General features: G+C 41.8%; 1 protein-coding gene across 6 annotated transcripts in view; it reads right to left on the bottom strand.

Moving 5' to 3' along the window:
* Positions 1–23082, bottom strand: part of COL22A1 (collagen type XXII alpha 1 chain) — a 222257-nt gene that overhangs the window by 91126 nt on the left and 108049 nt on the right. For 5 of the 6 annotated variants that reach the window (XR_009742416.1, XM_061447681.1, XM_061447683.1 and 2 more), the window contains 6 exons: positions 14832–14885; positions 14261–14314; positions 12819–12872; positions 7914–7967; positions 5080–5124; positions 555–608 (listed from right to left, as the gene is read on the bottom strand). The exons of the other annotated variant lie outside the window; for it this stretch is intronic. Coding sequence is in view for 4 of the 5 variants with exons in the window: in XM_061447681.1 (XP_061303665.1) it covers positions 555–608; positions 5080–5124; positions 7914–7967; positions 12819–12872; positions 14261–14314; positions 14832–14885 (315 nt within the window). In the remaining variant the exon portion in view is untranslated. The remainder of the gene's footprint in view (positions 1–554; positions 609–5079; positions 5125–7913; positions 7968–12818; positions 12873–14260; positions 14315–14831; positions 14886–23082) is intronic. 6 annotated transcript variants of the gene reach the window in all.

Here is a 23082-nt window from a genome sequence, read left to right as displayed (position 1 = left end):
GGACCAGAAGATTCTTGGAAGTAAAGGATGCCTCTCATTAAGAATTGTAACCTGAGTAATGAAAAGAGTCTTGCGGGATCTGCAGATAGTTTTAGACAAAGCATTATCTGCTTAATCAGCAGAAATGTATTGATCTTTTAAACCATTTCCTGGTTTCAAATTGTCTTAAAAATGTAAATACTTTCAAGCCTTTCTTATTGAAAACAAACCAAATAGATTAAATCCAGTTGTCTCCCTTTCATGTTGTGGGAAAGAAATAAGTTTATAAAAATCAGGCTTAAACAACTGAACTTTATACATTCTCCCTTATGTTTTTAATGAAAATTCAGTCAAACATCTAAACTATCACATCTGAAGGACTAGCATTTCCTTGAAGTGTATATTGCATTACAATTTAAAAGCAAACAAAAAACCTGTGCTAACAAAGATCCATAGAATAAAGAGTACAGGGTCCTGCCGTAGCTCAGCAGCCACCCAGGATAAACCCCAGTTTTAGCATCAACTTCCACTTATTCCAAAGAAAAGCCTCCAGTTGTTGAGCATTTGCCACATACCTGTTTTCCCTCCAGACCTGGCTTTCCAGGGAACCCATCTAGGCCTCGCTCTCCCTGGGAAAAGAAGACAAAGAACCTCTATGACTCAGATCAGTGCTGTGAAAGTCACCATTCTGCAAGAGACATCTGCATTATCCACTCCAGGAGTAAGGAATAAGGAGAGAAATTCAAGCCAGCTCAATAGAGAATATGACTGAAGTCCCCATATCTCTACTACGAAGATTTGTGGCAACCAGGTGTTGCGTGTTATAGCTTTCCGTGTCACCATCCTTCCCTTGTGTGCTGAGGTTGATTCATGTAAACTGGACAAAGGGCACCAGGAGAACACCAACTCTTACAAAAATACTGAATCCACAATCCATCAATAGCTCATTTTTACCCAGGTAAGAAAAACCTGTCATTTTTCACCTTTGCTTTCTGTAACCCTGGGGAACAACTAGTCTGTTCCTATACATCTCCAGAGCTGGACAGCCCACAAAGTGCACAGGAAATTTATTCCACCACGCTATTTTCAATACCTGAAGATATGTTTTTTTCCCCATATAACTAAACCTGACTTTTGCCTGTTACAGTTTCAGGCTAGTATGTCATTCCCTGACCTCCCACAGAGAACAAACTGTACCCTTCATCTTTACAAAGGCCTTTATGTATTTGAAGTCTTACAAAACTCTCCCTTCGAGCCTTTCCAGTCTAAACAACCTCAGTGCTTTCAGCTTTTCTTCATGGGCACATTTTTCAGTCCTCTGATCACATTTATTGCTTCCATTTGTGCACTGCCCACCTTTTCCACACCTTCTCAGTGTAGCTAGGTGCCTGGAACTGGACACATCTGAGGCTGACTTTGAGCAGAAAGATTATTTCATGTTTTATAGAGTATTCTTCTACTTAAATCCCAGGATAATGTTTACTCCAAACCCACTTCCTCAGGACAGCTCCTTAATAAGTTGTTCCCAATCTGCAGCAGTGCGCAATTCTCCCACAAGTATGAAGCATCCTGATGTTCCACATTCAAGCTTAATATATTCCGTATTTTAGAGTCCAGGACCTTAACAGAGACAATGACCAGATCAATAACATACTCCTGCTGAACTTCACTTCCCTCTTACTAATTGTGGCCTCTGTCTATTCCAGCCACTTCAGGTTAAAACCCTTTGAAATAGGGACTTTCTCTTACTCTGTAAAAGGCTTACCCCTCTGCTGGATGAAACACTGATTTTGCTTGTATCCTGCACACGCAGTTGAATATAGATTATCAAATACATACAGTACCACTGTTAACATAAATGTGGATGTAAAACAAATGGTATGAATATGAGCAGTGACAGCAGAGTATCAGCTTTACTTTTTGAAACGTTTCAGTCATCTTAATTCTGATCAGTATCCCACAGGATCCCTGTTAGACTTCTGTTACTATCTGCAAACCCACACTTACAGCTTTGGATTTAATTAGCTCCTTTTCAAAACTACATTGATCAGCAAATTAGAAATGTTTTTGCAAATCAATGTCTTTCTTTTTCCCCTTTAAAGTCAATCAGCATCGTAACATAAACGTTATTTTAAAGAATTATATTAGTGGGACCCATACGCTACAGAAAGCAGCTGAAAACCACTGTCAGACATCCTGATCTACTTGCTTTCGGAGTGATAGTTTCCACGTTAATGGTTTCGTTTGCACTGACTGAACCACAAGTATCCTGACTTTCAGTAAGCAACAGTCTGGTAGACTGCTGACAAAATGTGAAGTGCATTCATTCCCAGGAGGAATTTTAACATCAAACACTGCAGAAAGGAGTATTTCACACATGCTGTTTTAGCTGCCAAAACACAAGAGTGTCAATGTTCTTAGTGCTAGTAATGGGGGCAGGGAAAGGCAAATATGTTATTTATACGAATGTATACAATAAAGCTGTTTGAAAGCACTACAAATGACTCTGATTTCATTTTTTTCTTCAGAAAAAGCTGTCCTTATAAACATTTTTTATTATTTTCTCCATTCTTTAAAAAAAAGAAAAAAGCAAGCTATTTAGAGAAAGCTTGGGGGGGTGGGGTTTAGAGGGTTGGGTTTTCTTTTTTTGTTGATTTGTTAAAAAAATCAAACAGAATAAAAGTTTTATTCTTGAATTTTCATTTTAAGACCTCATTTCATTTTCCTGTGCTCTACAGATTTTTTTCTGGTTTTAATCAATAAGCAACCAGTGAAAATCCCAATTCCACAGAAACTTTAGTGCTGCTTTCTGACCTCTAACAGTTAGAAAGTGTGGTGATCTATTGGAAAAATGATTCCCCAAGAGTCCAAAGGTTCCTGGGAAAAAGTGATGAAGAGCAACCACACTGCACAGAGGGACATGGCAGCCCTGCCGCCCCCTCACCTGAGGTCTTCTCTAATACAAAACAAGGATTTACAAGATATTCAGATGTTTATGCAGCAAAAGTAATGCCCCATGTCATGCTGAACTGCTGTACGTGCCTAAATTAACATGCCAAGTATCACATAGATATATGGTTTATCTTGGCAGCCAAGAGTCCGTTGTATGCAAAGGGACAGGAGATATCACTCATATTGTGCAGTGGCTCCCCTAAAGTGCAGGTGTAACTAATACTACTGGATTTGGGAACCTATAAAGCCTCAATATTTATATCTGAGTTCCCAGGATATATTAGAATGCAGCAGCAAGATGTATTATAGGATATTTAACCTGGTTTAAATACTAGGGTGCAGATTTGATATACTAATACTCAGTGCATGGGCCAGTGCTCTCATCTGATATAATAAACACTCTTCTACTCACGCACAAAGAAACACAGGTTGTGTAGGTGTCAGTATTCATGTTACAGACTGAAGAGCAGACAAGGAAATATTTGGCCTGTCGAATTTACACCCACTGATTTCACAGTAGTACTGGCTGGTAGAAGTTAAAGCAATGGCAGCGAGTGCTCTGAGACCATCATTAAAGCTGGGAAAAAATCAAAGTACAATTGTTGTAGCAGAGATCTGGCGGCTCCAGGAAAAAGTAAATAAAGGGAGCTCTAATTGTGCATATCCTCTTAATGAAACAAACCCTAATTCATTTCTTCCCCACTTTAATTTTCCTCTAGCTTAGTCAGCTGCCTGCCCACACACAGTTCAAGCTTCCTCTCCCATCACAGTGATGTCAGAAAGATGGATTTTCTTCCGGGAGCCAAATATTCCAGCAGATTAGACAACCTCACCTCCGGAAAAGAAGTGGCTAGACACAACATACTGAGCCAGGCCTGCAAAGGGCCAAGGCAAAAGCATGAGGAAGATAAAGTGCGATCCAGCCTTTTGCTGTAGCTGCAGCAGAGAGGACTGAGAATGCAAAGCATGATCATGGCTACTTCATCTTTAATGGCAAAATGGACACAGGGAACTGACATCTTGGCACATGCTAAAGCAAAACACAGTATCTCACCCTAAGGGTCTATTGATCATTTTTCCCAGTAGGCAAAAGTTTGGTGTAAATCTCTGGGTTTCTTCTCCAAAATAGTGAGAAATGGGAATAAGGCCAGGCTAACAAGCTAATAACTCTTCTGCACAGACACATATAGCCAGACATAAAGACAGCTTGAACACAGGCAAAGCTACCAGACCAGCACTGTGATATTCCTGACTCAGAACCAGCTTAAGACATAAGCAAGATAAGACATTGCTCAGGACTGGAAGACACTCAGTGTTGGCAAGAAACATGCCTGTTTTGCCTGCATGAGTAAAGAGGCAAGATGGGTCCAACAGAGTTTGGTCATCCCCCACCTCCAGCTGCTTGCTGGACAGAGGTATAGCAAAACACATTTTTGATGGCATTGCTGGGAGCATTAAGCACTGCCTGGCAGGTCTGCAGCACCTGAGGTCTCTATGAACACAGTGATCCAACTGAAACAATAAAGACTTTGTGCTTGCCCAGCTCTTCTTTTAAATGCTTATTCCAGGTATAACAGGCTGTAGGTCTCTTGAACCATGGATGTGGCTCAAATCTCTCCCTGCATTCTGTAAAACAGCTATTCCCAGACAGAAAAGAGCAGAAAACTGGGAAGCAGCTCTAGCTGGATGAAGTCTTTAACATGAGAACTACCTCATACTTACTGCTACTGAGCTTATTGTGATGGTAAAAGACAGAAACACGGGAAGGATAATTGGAGCATCTGCAGTGATATGAGGATGTGCTGGATGCAGTCATGGTCATAAGCAGTCAGTGGTCATTCACAACTTTTAGGTGGTACACACTATGTGGACACCACACTATATTCCCCCAGTGGCATACCTTCACTCCTTCTCTCTCTCCTCCATCCCTGGCTGTACACTGACAAGAAGTCCCTAAATGTGTGCTCTATCCAGAAAGCCCTCCTGCACCCCCATGGGAAGTCATTCTCATACAGCAGCCAGAGGTGCAGTGCAGAGAGTAAACTTCATCATTCATCACCCTCCAAAGCTGCAGGCCTGGCAGCGCACCCCCCCAAATGGGCCAAGACCCAAAGCAGCCTGGTTTCTCCTAGCATGTATCAGGAATACCTTGTCTCCTCGTGCTCCCTTTTCTCCTCTTTCTCCTTGTAGACCCTAAGAAATAAAAGGAAAACGAGATTATAAAGGTCAATCCAAGTAGAGGCATAGTTATCTCCTCTAATCAGTCACCAAATCACTGTTCATGTCTGCACAATCTATTGAGGTGAACCTCAGGAGCATTTCCCATGCTGCCAGTCCTCAAAGTTGGCCCCAGGCATGGTCTAAGCAGACTTAGAACAGGGATGACCTGCAGGCCCAGGAACGTTCTGTAATATTATATTGCCTGCAGACACAGGACCCTCCTGCCAACACAGTGTGGAGGGACAGGGAGCACACCACAGCTGCAGATGGTCTGGAACACAATCAGTGCTCTGCATTTTTCATGTTGCTCGTAAACAATGAGGACTTTGGTAGAGGACAATGCTAATGGGAAAACCTGTTGTCTGAACAAGCAAGAATGCCCATTCCGGGTGGTTTTTGATGCAGCAGGAACCTGGCAAATGCTAGATAATCCCTGTCCTGGAGGCCCAAGCACATGTTTGCACTGTGAATCCAATACCAGTGTTCATCTGGACTGCAAAAGTCATCTCCTCTCAGGTACATCAGGGCCTTAGTTTGATACATGGGGCTTAGTTTGATAAAAGGTAGCGATACTAACACAGGCAAGGGACTCAGTGGGCAGGAACACATTTCACCTTCCCTTGGCACAGCAAACACCCTTAATTTTACCTTTATTGTAGCAACTGAATGACAAACTAATAGCTACAGGCAGACAAATATGCTCAGTCAGTAGTGGCCTCTCTAAAACAGTGAAATCTTAAAATCATTCTGATTGTAATAATACATTTGTATTTAATCTTACATTTAATTTATTCTATAGAAGAGGTTTATCTCCACAGTAATGAGAGCCACATGTCTAGGTTTATTTGCCCCCTAGGATGATTTAAATAAATAAAACATTCAGCTCTCAGGCCATGGTTGTCTGTGAGCAAACTCTGTACAGCCCTGTCCATCTCTAACAACCCAAACTGAGCCGGCAGTTTCCCACACTGCAAAGAAATTATCCCACTATTTCCTAAGAGTAAAAGGGAGGAGGTTTAAAAATATGAATCCTTTAATACATTAATAACTATGGGGCCCATGTGTAGACAGAGTAGATGATGATTGTCTTGTTCCTTGCCAGCAGCTCAAGCCAAATGTCAGTCGTATGGTAGAAAAGAATAGGACCCTTCAGTAATGGTGTACCACATGCATGCTTTGCTTCTCACACAAACAGGTGACCCAAGGAGCAGGAAGGAAATGTTACCATAACTTTGTCTATGTATCTCATTAATGAGAGACCTATCGTATTGGCAGATAATGCCACCCCCATATTCATTTCAGCATGTTCAAACCTAATACAAATTCAGCATTAGACCATACAGGGAAACAGCATGCAAAAAGACATGGGAAAATACAAAAGGGCTCAAGCTCTTTTAAATACATTTGACTCCTTTGTAATGAATTGTAAAGCAAGCTGTTGGCTGGTACAGGGCATGAGCACATCTGGTATGCCACTACAGGCACTGACGTGTATCACAGAATAGTCTGGGTTGTAAGGGACTTTTACAGGTCATCTACTCCAATCCCCTGCATTAAGCAGGGACATCTTCAACTAGATCAGGTTGTTTCAAGCTCTGTTAAACTTGACCTATGAACACTGCCAGGGATGAAGCTTCTCCCACCTCTCTGGGCAACCGGTTCCAGTATTTCGCCACCGACATAGTGAAAAATTTAGCCTTAGTATCTAATCTAAAAATCTACCCTCTGTCAGTTTAAAGCCATTATCCCTTGTCCTGTCAACACATGCCCTTGTAAAAGGTTATTTTCTAGCTGTCTTGTAGTCCCTTCAGGGGCTAGGAGCTGCTCTAAGGTCTCCCCTTAAGGAGCCTTCTCTTTCTCAGGCTGAACCAGCCCAGCTCAATCAGCCTGGCTCCAGAGCAGAGCTGCTCCAGCCCTCTCAGCATCTGTGTGGCCTCCTCCAGACCTGCTTTAACAGGCCCGTATCCTTCATATGCTGTTGCCCCAGAGCTGGATCAGGACTGAAGGTGGTGGTCTCACAAGAGTGCAGTAAAGGGACAAGATCCCCTCCCTCGATCTGCTGCTCACACTGCTGGGATACAGTCCGGACTGGTTGGTTTCTGGGCTGCCAGTGCACACTGACAGATCACGTTGAGCTTCTCATCAACCAACACCCCCAAGTCCTTCTCCTCATGGCTGCTCTCAATCTCTGCGTCCTCCAGCCCATATACATACCTTGGGTTGCCCTGACCCAGTCAGGTCCTTAAATCTCAGAAAATCCAATCAGCCTCTACAGCACCACCTTAAAGGCTGCCTCTGTAATTGCCAAGGTGAGACCACAACACAGAGATGTTAACTTGATAGAATTTGATTTATTTTGGTCTTGCTGACTGTTCATTCGAGGCAGGTTTTGAAATATGATTGGAAGCTTGCTGAGAGATAGGGTTTGGGATTTTTTTTAGCATTTTGATGATGTTTTCAAGCAGCATATAAATGGTGCATCAACACAGTGGAAGCATCACAAAACCACCGGCTGTTATCTCAGTAATCAAATCATTTCTACTGACATCTCTCTGCTGTCTACAGGTCTGTTATTTAAAAAAAAAAAAATCAGGAGAAAATGAAGACAATAAAATGTCTCTATTGGACATAGTACAGGTAAGTGGTCAGACATCAACTGTATTGTTTAATAATACTAAAGAAAAACACAGCTGGAAAGAATACACTGAAAAAGAAGAGAAAGTCTGCAGAGCATTAAAAATGGACCAGAAGGCATGACTTACCGGTGCACCCACATAGCCTTTAATTCCTGGAGGACCCTGCTTTCCCTCGGATCCCTGGCAAGGAATTGAGATACAGTAAAACACCAGAAACTGTTTCACATAAAAATAAAACCAGTTATTCAGAAATGGAAGTTGCATTTCTGGGCTCACAAGGGGCTGTTAAGGATTCTCCATTGTCTCAGCACCAAGACAGAGAGCAGGGTCTGACTTTCCAGCTACTTACCCAAAGTGATACTCCAATGTCTTCTTCTGTCCCCAGTGCTCAGACATTAGCAAGTTTTATCCTTCTGCAAAAGCCAAACTTCCCCATGCAAGCTCCTCTACAGGTAATTTCAAAGGCTTTGGCCATGTCAGTCATTGCCTGTCCATTGCATGTGGGGTGATTGAGCTCTATTTTGGCTCATGAACACTGATGTTGGAACAAAGCACAGGCACGCATTGCAGCACACACTGCAGCAAAGGCCATATCCAAGCATAAATGAATCACAGACTTCAAAATATTGTTTATTTTGAAGAATAAATGAAAAGAAAGAGATCTGAACTATGTTCTCTGATGTTTATTTTCAGAATAAGTGGGAGAAATGAAAGAGGATCAGGTACATTTCAGTAGCGCTTCAGCTGGCTGCACACTGACTTTCCCTGGAGAGATGGAGAAAGCTCTCATTGTGTGCTTTTATGTGTCTTACAGTGCCTGAAAATGGTCTGGATCCTCAGCTGAGCAGGCTCAGCCTTCAAAACCATCCTATAGAGATCGACTGGACCTGACAGAACAGAGTTTGCCAGCAAGAACAGGTTTGGCATCACCTATCACCTGTATGACTGATTCTTTTCTTACTTATTTCACTTCCCTTCTCACCCGGTTAACTTCTGTACTGGGTGTTTGAAGGGGATAAAGCTTCAAAACAGATCAAGACTTTATTTTTAAATCACTTCTGCATTTCATATTAATAGATCTATTCTTCTTAAAAAAAAGACAAAAAAGCAGACAAAAAAAAAAACCAAACAACCTACAATCAAACAAAAAGAACCCCCAAGATATGTTTGCAATGAATTATTAGCAGAACTGAGGCTTTTTTTCCAAATGCCAGTGCCCAGGACACTGGTCATGTCATATCCCTGTTTACACTCACCTTAGCCCAAATGATAATCTCATTTGGAGCAGTAGTTAAGAACAGACATTGGCTGGTCTGTGCTTGGCAAGTGTTCCACCACTGTTTTAAGGAATACATTGCCCATTGCCAAAACAGTCCCCCCTCCCTTGGCCAGGGAGGACTTGACTTGTTAAAGCAGATGAACCTGTCCCCTGAAGCCTGTCAATTCATCATCTCAGCTGTGAAGTGGCTGAACCTTTGTTAAGCAAACCACATGGTAAACTTAGTGTTTAAGGGGGATTCACAATTCACAAACCAGTTAACAAGAGCTGGGTTTAAGCACAGGCAAAACGGTTCTGGGGATCTTTACAACATCAGGCACCTGAGCACCTGCAAGGTCAGGAAGTGGTGGAAGACCTCTAACAGCAACAGACATGCTCTCCCTTTAGCCCGCAGAAAAATACTGTTATCAAAGAAGGTAAAACCTATAAAGAAATAAAGGCCTTCTTCAAGCTGTCCAAATCATCAAAACCCAACTCAGTACCATTACATAAATCATGGCTATAACACTCAGCAAAAGTTACAGAGAAACTGGGTTTGTCTGGATGAGAGGACTTGCTGATCCCACTCAAGGCCTTTGCTGAGATCATGTCTGGTAAACCAGAGAAGTGCGAGATACTCAACAGCTGAAGCAAACAAGAAGGGTATTTGTCAAAATGAAACTCTTACCTAATACTTCAGAATTCAAAGCCTTGATGTTTTTCCCCCTCTTTCTCTGTTTTTGCTATCAAGTGCAGATAACTGTCAGTTCAGATGGGGATGTTACAGCTCTGTCCGTGCCACAGCATTGACAGCCACAGAAAATCTCATTAACTGTTTACTAAAAATATGGGGGGGGGGAGGGGGGGAAGAAGGGAAAAACTAAATATTTGCTGTAGGATTTCACAGGCTAAAAGGCTTGGTCTCAAAAATCCAAGCTTTGTTTCACTACTGTAATATGATGAGGGACCTGAGCTATGGCCTTTTAAATCTGGATCCACTTACTCCAATTAAATTAACTTGCCAGGTCCTGCATATTTATGTGGGAGCATTCTTCACTGACCAGTGGATATTTCTTTCTATCTCAGTCCACAGTGTAATCTTCTATAACCAGAAGCTCCCACATTAACTAGCACAAGGCTACTGGGAGCTCTTTACTTCCACCTTTGTAGCCAGCAAGATCATACATTCTTCTTGGTAAGCAATGAAGTTTACCCACCAAATGGAAAAGAAAATAAAACAACAAACACACAAAACAACCCCAAAAACCAGTATTTTTTATGATGAAACACTGAACTAGGAACAATCTCCCCTGGAGACTTCACACAGCAGCAAAAGCGGTAGAACCAGAGATGACATACTAAGGCCATTTCACTCCTGTAACCTACATATAGAATCATAGCACCAACTAGGTTGGAAGAGACCTTAAGATCATCAAGTCCAACCATTACCACCACTAAACCATGTCACTGAGGGCCTCAACATGTACCCTAACGGGCTCATCATCCATTAGGGTACCCCTGTGGATTGAAGTCCTATTACCAGAAGCCTGCTCTACCCTTACCTGTCCTACTGGAAGCTTCACACAATCAATGAGATCTGTACAAGCTGTAAGGCACCTCCTTAAAAGAAAGTGCTGGCAATTCCCATTGAGGAAAAGACTGGAAATCCCTGAGTCAAGCAGATGAGCAGGGGGCTGAGTTTTATGGGGTGCATATACAAATACTGAATGTGCACTGTGCTTGCCTGGCTCAATGCACATAAAGATGTGCATTCTCCAACCAGAGAAACTGCAAGGTAGTGCTGCATGGAGCCTGGGGTACAGTCCAGAGACATTGTATTGACGTTGATTATAAAAAAAAGTCATCTGGCAAAAAAAAACCAATCATTACAACAATAATTGGAGAGGTAACCTCTGACTGCCCATCTCCACACCTCATTCCACACCCCAAGGTATTTGAGGTTTACACTGAAGAGTAAAGGTGTGTGGATTCATATTTTATATTTTAAAGCCCCATCAACAAAGTCAGGATGGCTTCTTAAAATAGCTCAGGCCAGAATCCAGCTCAAGGACACTGCATATAAGTAGTGCACCCGTTGAGGGAAATAAAAGTCACTGTGAAAGCACAAAATCATTTTGTAGTTGAGAGGCTGGGGTTGACCAAGCTCATCTCCTCACTGGGAGCACTCGGTACTGTATAGTCAGATGTCTACAGGTCCAGCCATGCCAGCACCTATCCTGCCCAACCCATAATGCTGATCTATTCAGTATCACCTCGTTGCTTGTCTGGACTGTATGCGCCTGATGATCCTATTGGAAAATATAGAGCATTGTGCAGGATCAAGCCCTTCTGGAGGTAGATACAGATGTCTCAGTTCAGCTTGGCTTGTGAAAGTTTTGCAAAACAAGGGTGAGGAACTTCATACCTCAAGGAGCATCTTATAGCTTACAGGTTTGTAATTCCACTACAGGAAACATGCAGGAAAGAGAGAAAATATGTACTTATTTACATGACAGGAGAGATGCAGGTGACAGGCACTTGTGGGTGATGAATTCCATTCATTTCATCCACTCCCAAATCCCACTGATGGGCAAAACGGTATCCCCAGTGTCTCCACTCAGCTCAGCTCATCCCTGCTTCACAGCTCTCATTTATCTGCTGCTGAACATGCTGCCATGCAGCTTCCACAACCAACCCCTTCATGTTGATGAAGGCAGTATGGGTCTCACAGAGAGCTGTGGGATGGCTACCAAGTATTGTCACTAATCCACAGGCACACAGTTCTGATACATACAAAAGCCTCTCCACAGCTGAGGAACCTAGAAGGACCTGTATAAATGAACTTCTTCATTGAGTACTCTCAAGCAGAGGAAATTGACTATCAGGACTGTATCTGGAAAGGTGTTCAGGTACTTAATTCCTATGTAAGGACAAAGGCAATCTCAGTGAAAGGTTTGAATGACCAGATATGGCTCCTCCAGAAAGATGCGTTTCTTAAAGGTCAGCATTTGTACAGGAGAAAAATGGGCGAAATAAACTTGGGCAATCAATCTGTTGTCAGACTGAGTCATAGGCTGACCTGACCTTGCTGTGAAAACACTTGTTAATGTAGTGCACCATCTTCTTTTTGTGCTGTAACAAGACTGAAACTAAATGAGGGGTAGTTACCCCTCAGTAACCAAGGAACAAGGAAAGGAAAACTAAGGCTTTGAAAGGAGATTAAAGAATTAATCATGAGAAGGGCTTCAAATTTAGGCACATTTCTGGCACCCATTGAAGTCTCACCAGATTTCCATTCAGAAGCACCTTATTTGAAGAAAACCTGGTGATCTTGAGCATTGACACAAGTCCTACTATCTACTGGTGCAGAAGTGAAGCCCCCAAAACAGGCAGAAACATCCAGACTAGGATCTCACTGTGATAATTTGTTTTCCCCCAGTCATAGAGTAGGGACAATTCTCACCTGCATCTTTGTGAGAGCTGGGAGTGCTTATTTGAGACATGAAGCAAGGCTCACGTGCCCCAAAACACATTCTCTTTACCTTCTCCAGTTGGGCTGTTGATTGAACAAAAGGTATTTCTTCTTTTTATATACCTTGCCTAATTGCTCATACCTTAGCAGACCCCTGAAGAAGCTGAGCAGTTTGACTTTTGATATTCACACTAGTGAATGGAGAAAGTCATTAACAAAAAGCAATCCACACATATAAAAAGTCAGTGAAAAAAAGAACAAAACAATGCCTGCCCATATAAAGAAGAAATGGAAAGCTTACTTTTGGACCTGCTGGCCCTGGCAGTCCAAATGCTCCTGGTTGTCCTGGTTCACCCTGCAAATAACAAACAGCAATACTTGTGGTAAATGCTAACCTTTTATACATAAAAGCTAGGATGGCTCAAAATAATCATTACATCCAGCCTCAGAAATGAAAGCTTTATCTAATAACTACAGTCCTGAGCATCATTATCCAGAGATCTGAAAGTCTGCAGTGTGTTTTCTTCACACATATCAAAGCAGAAAGAGTCAAACTGAAAACTGAATGAGCTATTCATCCGCTCTTCAAACACAATCACCTAAGTAGCAAGAAATTAGTTCCCTAAGCTGTGAACAGCTTGTACCAAATACAGTCTACAAACATAGATTCCTTGGGGATAACATCATTGATTTGGTTTGGAATGGTGACTTTACAGTGTAAAAAATGCATCCTATGAGAAAATCTACAAGTCCAGGAATGCTATTGTCCAAGCCCCCACCATGCCACATGTGATGTGGTGAAGTTGTGTAGGTTCTGAAACCTATAATGGAAAACAACCACACTTTATCCACAAATGTGGCAAAAAAGCAGTAGCAGGATGCAGACAACAAAAAAAAGAGCTTTTCTGCTGTGTATCACTGTTTTAGTGTGTGCCTGCCCTTCCAAAGGGTCAATTCCTCAAGTTCCTCCAGTTACCACCAAATGATTGCCACAAATGGACAGTGAATGAAATGATAAAAGTCCACCACTGGGATGAAGAGAATTCAAAGGGATGGTGGTCAAGCAGGAAAAAGAGGGAAAGCTCTAAAGTACACTTGTATCTGCTTGACATACTTGAATATGTGATTTAGATGCTGGAATATGACATTTAAATACTGGAAAATGTGTTTGTGTTTTTACATTTCATCTGTAATTCTCTTAAAGGCAGTATTTGGTACATTGCCTCCTTCTTTAAGCTAACACTGCACCTCTTCCTTTGCTATTAGCTTTTAGCAGTGCACATGAGGAGTTCGGGTGCTTGCTTCTGTGACCAAGACACCTATTTTTCTTACCCCTGTCCACTGTGGAAGTACAAGATGGTCCCCTGCAGCCCTGCCATCTCCACCAGCCAATGACTCTTTGCCAGACTTAAAACAAATGGCCATACTCTGGAGTTGGAGCTATTAACTAGCACAGCAGCAGCAGTGAGCCCCAAGCCACAGGCTGCCACGACTGCCCCCTTTTCCATCTTAATGAATGGTAACAGAGCTGCTCTGGGAGCAAATCAGGATGGCTAATCCATAAGACTCCTGCAAACGTGTGAGGGAGAGTGCTGGGGCTATTAACCTCCTGCCATTTGTTTCTGCTGCTCCTAAAATGACCATACAAATCCCCAAGACATGTTTTACTCAATACAGATTGATTTCCACTCCTTCCTCGCACTGAAAGGCAGGGATTACATGGGGAGGAACAAAAAGGCTTACGGCTTCTCCTTTTGCTCCATCCTTCCCAGGGAGGCCAGGTGGGCCCAGGAACCCCTGTAATAACAACAGAATCACCATCAGCACAATATTAACACCCATTGCAAGTGCAAGGACATGAGTAACACATCAACACATGAATAAGGAATGAGGAAAATCATTTCAATGCAAACATTTATTTATAGTCTCTGTAGGGGCTGTTGCTGACCTTACATACTATTTGACAGAGCAAGCTCAGTGCAGGAAAACTTGTTTTTCCTTCTCCCCCACCCCAAATAAGATGATGACACAGTATCTGCTAAGGCTATCTCAATCCAAAAGTTATTTATTTCACTGAAGAAACATTAATGTTTCTGTATGTGGAGGCATTAGCACTGAGCTTCTGTTCTGTTCCACTCTTCTCTTTTAGAATTTTACAAGGTTTAGACAAAGTTCCTGACCTTGTTAACACAAAACAAGAAAACACAGAGGTAAAAAAAAGACTTAGAAAAGGGCCCATTTCCATAAGCCTTTCACAGTAGCTTTATAAACTCAAGCTTTTCATGGTATAATGAGAATAAAGAGTTGGACTTACTTTTTCTCCTTTATCCCCTTTCAGTCCAGGAAAGCCGGGGGACCCTTCTTCACCCTACACCACCAATGGAAATAATACCTCATATGAAATGCCACACCATTCTCTGGTATGTTTGTGTATTTTGGATAGCACAGTTATAGGATAGCTCTGTTGAGAGTTGAGGCCAACTTCTCCTCCTTGCTGTAACAACGCTGTTCTCGATCACCTGTAACTTGCTCATACTCAAACAGCTTCACTTTCAGTTCTCAGCTCCAGTGTCTTCCTCTGGCTCATCCCTCCTCCCCACCTTTTTGTAAGCATCATCCAGAACCAGTCTTTTACCAAGAGCAGGATTTGAGACCTATCCTTGTTAAATAAAATCATTTGAAGCATAGAAACTTTTCACTGAGAAACTCTCTTGCTGCGTCATTACAAAGAATGAGGACTAGAAATTTGGCACAGCCAACATACTGACACAGCAAATGTCCAATGGCATGGGAATTTCCTGAAAAACCCAAATGTGGGAATTCTTTCCCCTTTACCTGATGAAATTACACCAAAATATAACCTTCGAATCCACTCAACCCAGACCTTATCAATAGGGCTGTATTTTACAAGAGATGTTGCCATGAGTCCTGTAAAGGACTGTTACCAGTCAGTGTCTCTTCTACCTGAAAGAGCAGAAATCCATTTGTGGGATTCAAAGCCACTAGCACTGCTGGCAAATGGCATGCCACAAAGCATACTGAAGTGCCTGAGAGGTGTTTCCCCATCTACTTTTGTAAAAACTCAATAACATAGAAGAAACCTTTTGAAAGAGCATTAACAGTTGATGCATACCTGTATTTACTTATACAGGTTAATTATAGTTGTCTGTATATACTTATGGATGACTACTTACATACTACAGTCTACCTCATGTAACGTGAGCTGATAAATTCAGGCCAAATTCTGCCACATTCAGTCTTATTTGTGACATATTTTTCCCACATAAGTAGTCCAGCAGATTTCGATGGATGGATTCCTAGGGCAAGGTTCCAATGTCAGAGTGAAAAGAAATCTGGCCTTATTTATTTACAGGTATATTTGGTATATTTATATTTTAATAAAAGATACAAGTATCTGTGCTGTATATGCAAATTAAAGTCACTGGATACTTTTACAACTAAGTTTCTTGCTTACTACACCTTCATGAAGGTCAGATCTGCTGTATTTGAATGGCTTCTTAGTAGGGTAGAAAGCCCATCAAAAAGCAAATGCCAGTTTTAAGGAAATCATTTGCTTTAAGAGGCTGATACATCTTGAAGGAAGTGCTGTTCCATGGCAAAGTGGGCAGCATAGGTAGAACTAAAAATTGTGTCTTTTCCATGCAAAGTAAAGGAATTTGGTTAACTTTTTCCTTTTATTCTCCATGAAGTGCCGACTCCTTGGCACAGCTGCACAAATTAAACATAGCAGTCAGTAAGTTTGATGCACAGTGTTCATAGGACCTCATATTGTTTCTAGTCCAACCTCCCTCTCAAAACTCCATCAACACTGAAGTCAGACCAAGTTGTGCAGGGTTTATCCAATTTGGAGTAGAAAATCTCTCAAAATAAGGTTACTCTTCTTCCCAGATGTTACTTACCTCCTAAGACAATAGCACTCTGGGAAGAGAAAAATGTTTTTCTGTTGTATTCATTATTTATTGACTAAAGCAGCATAATTTTGTCCTTTTGACTTTTAACAGATCTCAAGCAGCTACTTATAAAGATGGGGAGCCCAGAGCAGATCTGTTGGCCCTCACAACCAAGAGGCTACCTGGGTATTTGAAGGAAGGCACTTTGACTCTCCCTTTTGGCGAACATAAATGCCACAGACAGCTAGTCAGTCTTAACTGCCACCCTTGGACCAGGATCACCAAGCATGGAAGAAAAGCTTCAGGGATTCACCATGCTCAGGGAATATATGATCCAGTGAGCACTCCAAAGAGCTCAATAAAGGCTTTTTCTTCACTTGTATCTATTGCCACTTCTTCTTTCTTGTTGCATAAACTGAAGCATCACTTGCCGCACATCAGCCTGCAAGGCACGGAGCTGACCCTTTACTGGAAATGAAGCTAGAGAGTTTTGCCAGCTTGCAGGGGAAATCTTTGAGTATACATCAGCTTTACCTGTTCCTCCCCAAGGAGGAAACTGCACAGAAGCAACCTAGACCATAGAGACAGTATTAATGTCCTATGGGGAACCACCATTGAACTCCATCAGGCTACAGAGTGGAAAGGGCTGCTACTTTTGTCCCTTCTGCTGAATCCCCATTATACCCAGACAGCTGTTTTCTATCCCTCACTAAGCAGATAAGACCTTTCAGGCTAAGGATTGGTTCAGCAGATGTTTGAAACTTAATAAATGCATGAAAAGAGATTGTGTTGCCTATGTTAGAACACACTCACAAAGTAAACTGAGTAACCTACAGGAGCGAGCAGTGGAAGAGAGCAGGAAGCAGAAAAGCACCGGTGCTTCTGTGCTTGCAGAGCGCCAAAGTATCTGTGACATGCAGGGATGGGAAAGCAACCAAGAGCTTGCACCCTTAATTCACAGGCAGCTGCCACAGCCCCACTGACAATGCAGCTAACTGAAATGGAGTCATGCTGGCAGAGCAATCCACATTACTAAACAAATATCTTCTTCTTTTTCACTAACCAACTTCATGAACTGCATTTGCAGAAAAATCACATTTTCTTTTCACTTGTCCACCAGATATTTTAATCAGGTAAAATCCCAAGCTTTGTACTCAGTGTGTTGCTAAGGCCTAGGGAAGCATAGCCAAAAGGTACCTGTTCCCTTCCCATAGCCCTGCCAGTTAGGTCACTTGGGTTAGCAGAAGAGCTTGCCTCTCTTCTTCCAACACTTGTGGATCGAGGGGTCTGCTGGTGCATACATCCGGGAAACAGTTGCAAGCAAAAGCTGCAGTTAGAAAATGACAAAAGTGGCTGAAGAATAAATCACTGGGGCCCGAAATAACATTGTTCAAGAGGAGTTACCAAAGAATCATGAACGGTTTGGGTTGGAACAGACCTTAAAGATCATTCAGTTCCAGCCCCCTGACATGGGCAGGGACACCTTCCACTAGAGCAGGTTGCTCCAAGCGCTGTCCAGCCTGGCCTTGAACACTGCCAGCAATGGGGCAGCCACAGCTTCTTTGGGCAACCTGTGCCAGCGCCTCAGCACCCTCACAGTAAAGAATTTCTTCCTTATACCTAATCTAAACCTACCCTTTTTCAGTTAAAGCCGTTACCCCTTGTCTTGTCACTACTTGCTCTTATAAAAAGTTCTTGTTGGGAAGATTACAGCTTCAGCAATCGGGCTCAAAAAGCAGGCAACAGATTTTCCCAAGTACTTTTCCTTTGCAGGCTCATGAGCAGCTTGTCTTTTCCTCATCCACTGGAAAGCCAGCCACTTACGTTTAGTTTCATCCTCTGGGCTGCACAACCAGCTGCCTTTAATCAAACATTTCTACCAAAGTTAGCTGGAGATTAATTCACCATTGCCAAAATACCTGTCAAACTGCCATCTGGTCTAAAGCAACCAACAATCTTGCAATATAGCTGTGGAGTGTAGTCATATGGAAGCAGATGCTCCTGAGCAAGAGAGGGCAGGGAGGTACTGCAAGCAACAAAGTCATATACTGACACAGACTGTTGGCATACAGAGGTTATATAGTGCACAGGTAACTATATATTTCTACAAATGCCACTTTTCACTTTTCAGTAGTTATTCTACCATTATTCACTCGAATTACATCAATGTCCCATTTGTGCCCCGATTGGGTCACTCTGCTGGACGTTGCATGAATAAATATTAAGTGACAGTCACTATGTTCCAAAGCTCAGTGTATAATTGCAAGCAATGTGTAAATATAATAAAGCAATAGCAGAAAGCCCAGGCCAATGAAATAGCTGCCAAGAAGACACAGTGTGAAAATGTTCTGCGCTGGACGATCCAGGCACCACGCTAGGAAAGCAGGTAGGCTTTGGCAGCCATGGGGAAAGATAAACCCATCACATTCCTTGCATCAAGGCCAAACCTGGTTGTGCTACTGAGAGGGATAAAAATAATCTGATATCCCACCAGGCTGGCTGCACTCCCAGCTTCAACCCTATGGGAATCTGGTGCTGACAGGTAAACCTACCTGTTTAGGCCATGCATTTCTACTGCCACTTATCTACTTTATGGATGTCTGAACTTCAAAAGTTGTCCATTTCTGGAGAAACACCTAGACCAGAACAGGAAGATGAGAAGGACCAGGGAAATGGGAAGAAGCAGCAAAACCAGAAGAGACTACTGGTAAGGAACGGAAAAGAGTATAGCTTCCAAGGCAGCGTACCTTGGAGGTAGCTCACATTTTCTGGAGTAGTTTTGCATTTTAGATGGGTGACCTACTGATTCCTTGGTCAGTGATTTTGTGGAGAAAAACTCACATGTGTAGGTAGCGGTATCTGTGAGAAAGTGCACTAACAAATATGGCGGCTTGGCTTAGGAAGATGCCAAAAAACTGAATACTGAGAATGTAGCACCAGACAAATCACTCTGAAAACTCCCTCTTTCACTCCTCAAAGAGTTGGTATAAATTCTGCAAGCAAAAGGCTTTCTGAGCCATATGAAAAAAAAAACTTAAAGAAGAATTCAGTAAAAATGATAGAGTTTTGAATTAGCTGTCTAAAGGAAGCGTTCAGAGCCACACAACAGATACAAAGCAAGGCCCAAGCACTTCTTCCTTGGGGGCCTTAAAGCAGGGTTTACATAGGTACATGGTTTGTCCAGACCCAATGGACAAAAGGAAACGCCACATTATGAGAAAATTCAGAGCACAAGCAGCTCAGTTGCTGCAGACAGGATACTGGGGTGACAAAGAATGAAGATACTCCCCTTGGTTTGAAGTATATCACCTATTAAAAACAGAGAGATGAGATGGGAAGTATGGAAACACCCACATAGGTTCCTTTATTGGTTTGCATTGGCAGAGTTATCCATTCCTACATTTGAACAAGGATGTCTTCCTGATATACCAGCAACACATGAATTTTACCACATCATACCTGCTCTAGGTTAGTGATCCCTCCGTGGCCATAAAGGTTGGCTTGTTTTTAAACACACCTTCATTTACATGCTCACCATATGCATATATAGCTTAATTTGTTGCATACAATCCAACAATTCACCTTGCTTGGGTACGGTGTTCTGCTAGATGGTGTGCTTCCTCAGAGTGGGAGCAACTAATACAGGGATTTAGCCATATCCAGCCTCATAGATGAATTTCTCTGAGAAGAAAGAGACGTAAAATAGAGAAGGAATGGATAGGCAGGTATGCAAAAAGATAGAGATAGAAGATGTCAGTGTGACCTGATCCTAGAGAGAAGCGCACAAAGGAATAATCCCTCACTGATGTTTAAACAATCCACTGAAGTTTAAGTGCTTTTCTCTCCTCCACTTGCAGCTCCTCAAGTAGCTGCCAAGTTTACAAATGTTTCTTCCAACTAGAGAACAGCTGTGGCCTATAATCAGATATTTCATTTCAAACTATGGGTTGTGGCCCACGTTAATGGAAATGAGAGCAAACTAAACAAGCAAATAATGGGGGAAAATCAGTCCAAAACACATGGTTAAATTCCCATTAGCCTGTCAAATTCAAGTAAATCACTGGACTTTTCCTTCAGCATATGCAGCAGACAGAAGATAGATCATTCTAAGCTCAATTTTATACATTTATTTTGCCTTCCAAACTGGTCTACATCTATCACAAAAGTACCACTTTTTCTAATTCTAAAATTAAATACAATACTTTTAACCCTGACACAAAATATCAATAAAGGAGTCTTTGGGAGACCTTCAGAAACCTGCCAAGCAGAACCCCATGAATCACTCAGCATACTGACAACTGTGTAAACTGGGGGATCTATACCAATGGTAGGAGACAAAGCAGAAAGAGATGAAGAGAAACAGAATGAAATGGGTAAGATGAAATGGAAACAGAGCAAAATGGAACCATGCAGTGTTACCCCTTCATCATTAACACACCCCTCTGTCCTTTGTTAATTAACATCACAGCATCCCTGTGAAAGAAGAAGGAAGTTATAGCAACTGTAACATTGCTTTCATCTCATGAGGTTGGTGAGTCAGAGGTGTAACTAAGCAGAAGACATATGGAAGGTCACAGAGTCTAGGACAAAGACAGATAGAAACTAACTCCAGATTGCTTCTGTCCTACGTCAGTGTTTAAGAAGTTTATTCATTTCTGCTCCTGGCTCTTTGGCCTGCTTTTAACTTGGAAACCTGACATTCACAAAGAATGAATCAGAAGACCACGAGTAAGTGACCTACTGCTGATCCATGGTTACACACTAAACTGTTTGCAGTTTGACGAGAAAAAGAGAGGAGGACAAAAGAGATGTCTCCACTTGAATGTGATCTTCAGGCTCAAGTGTCTGAGAACACTTCCAAGAGACTGCATTGTCTGGAAGGATGTAATATCTTCCTTTTCTAGGTTTTTCTATTCAGGAGCTTAAAGAGGCAGAAATGAAAGATTGCACAACTTTGTCTCCAGCAGCCATGAAAAATAAACATTTATTTGACAAATATTATAAGTTTGGGGCTTGTCTTATTTTTCAGAATGGCAAAGACAAACGCTTCATTAAAAGGCAGAGAGGATCTGTAAATTAACTGAGAGGCAGAGCTGCAGTGGATATAAGTCACCCAACTCTATCTTCAAAAGCTGCTGACCAGACAGGCAGCACAAATGACTGCCATTCTCAAAGATACAGGGTTCTATTAGCTTAATGATGCTAAAACCCTATTAATATCCTGGCAAATTTCACACCAAACTGGCATTATCTTCTGCTTCCACAAGAAATGAGACATTCATCTCATCTTGGAGTTCATTTTAGTTTATTCTAAGAAATGAAGAAAATCTTCTCTGCTTGGTATCTGTATCATATTCTGATGTAATAAACAAAAAGTTCAGTGCAAATGATACAGAGGAGTCGGCAGAAGTCAGAAGTTTGGCTCATCTATCAAGGAAACCCAGCTGCTTAAATGAAAATTACCACCTTTTTTGTATTGCAAACATATCAAATATTTTATTCAATTCATTGTATAGATTTCAAATGCTCTCAAAAGGCACTTCCCCATGAGAAATTCAAGAGAGTTCACTTTGTCTTTAAGGGGTGTCTCTGAACCATTAAACGTTATCATGAACATCATGGACAATACCATGAGACCGAAGGGTCCTTCTGACCTTTCATCATATGATCCTAGTTATTGCTCTTCTGGTGAGAGCACGTGCATCATTTTTCATGGATACCAACAGAAATCTTTGTATGAAGAACCTTTGCACTAAAATATGTTGAATTACAGCTATGTAGCAGATAATCTGACACGTGGTCACCCATAAGCTTGGCACTGCAGGAAAGAAGATGAATCAGAGTTTACTGATTTGGTACACAGGTATACCCTGATCGAAGTCACTGTAGAGTTCAAACAACCTGGAAACATCATTAAGACTTCAAAATTGTCATCAGCATCCCAAATCCCGTTCATCAGTGTCATATTAGCTGCATCCCTGCTGCAACACTCCACTTACTACATAAGGAATTGCTGAAAGACTGGGGTGGCCAGACACTTTTGACAACTATTTAACTGCTGGTTCATCTATAATCAAGCCTGCCTCAAGTGGAGGACTTACTTGAAGAAAACATCTACCTCTGCAACAGGAAGAGCACAGAAGAGTACAAGGGGGAGCTTAGAATTTGTTCAACAGCTAGAAGAGCTCAATCAGTTTCTGAAATGTTCAAATTAAGAAACAGCAAATGGTTTGAAGACCTAATTATGATTGAACATAATCAACAGGAGGGAAAAGATAACTGGAATCAGTTGGTACCATAATCCCACCACTACACAGAGGAATAACCTGAGAAATAAACTGCACTACAGCAGGCTGTATTCTCAGAAGCAGGACCAGTAATTACTGGAATTCCAATTTTTCTTGTTTGTGTGGTTGAGGCAAGAGGTTTCTCAATTAAAGATGCATTTGTCAGACACTTTGAAATGTGAAAAACATAATAGCTTTGCTCCGAAAACTTCCTTGTCTCAAAATACAAGCTGATGCTCCCTGCTCATCTGCCACTGCTCAGGACCAGACAAACAGCTTTCCAAGTGCTACAGGAGAAGCATTCATTGAAGTAGAAAAATAACTCAGTCATGTATCATGACACTGATTAATTTATGACTTTACATCT

The sequence above is a fragment of the Pezoporus flaviventris genome, unplaced genomic scaffold (genome assembly GCF_033815535.1).
Source record: "Pezoporus flaviventris isolate CSIRO_AGI_PZ_B2104156 unplaced genomic scaffold, CSIRO_AGI_Pfla_v1 ptg000007l, whole genome shotgun sequence".
Taxonomy (NCBI): Eukaryota; Metazoa; Chordata; class Aves; order Psittaciformes; family Psittacidae; genus Pezoporus; species Pezoporus flaviventris.
This window is presented reverse-complemented; position numbering and strand designations above follow the sequence as displayed.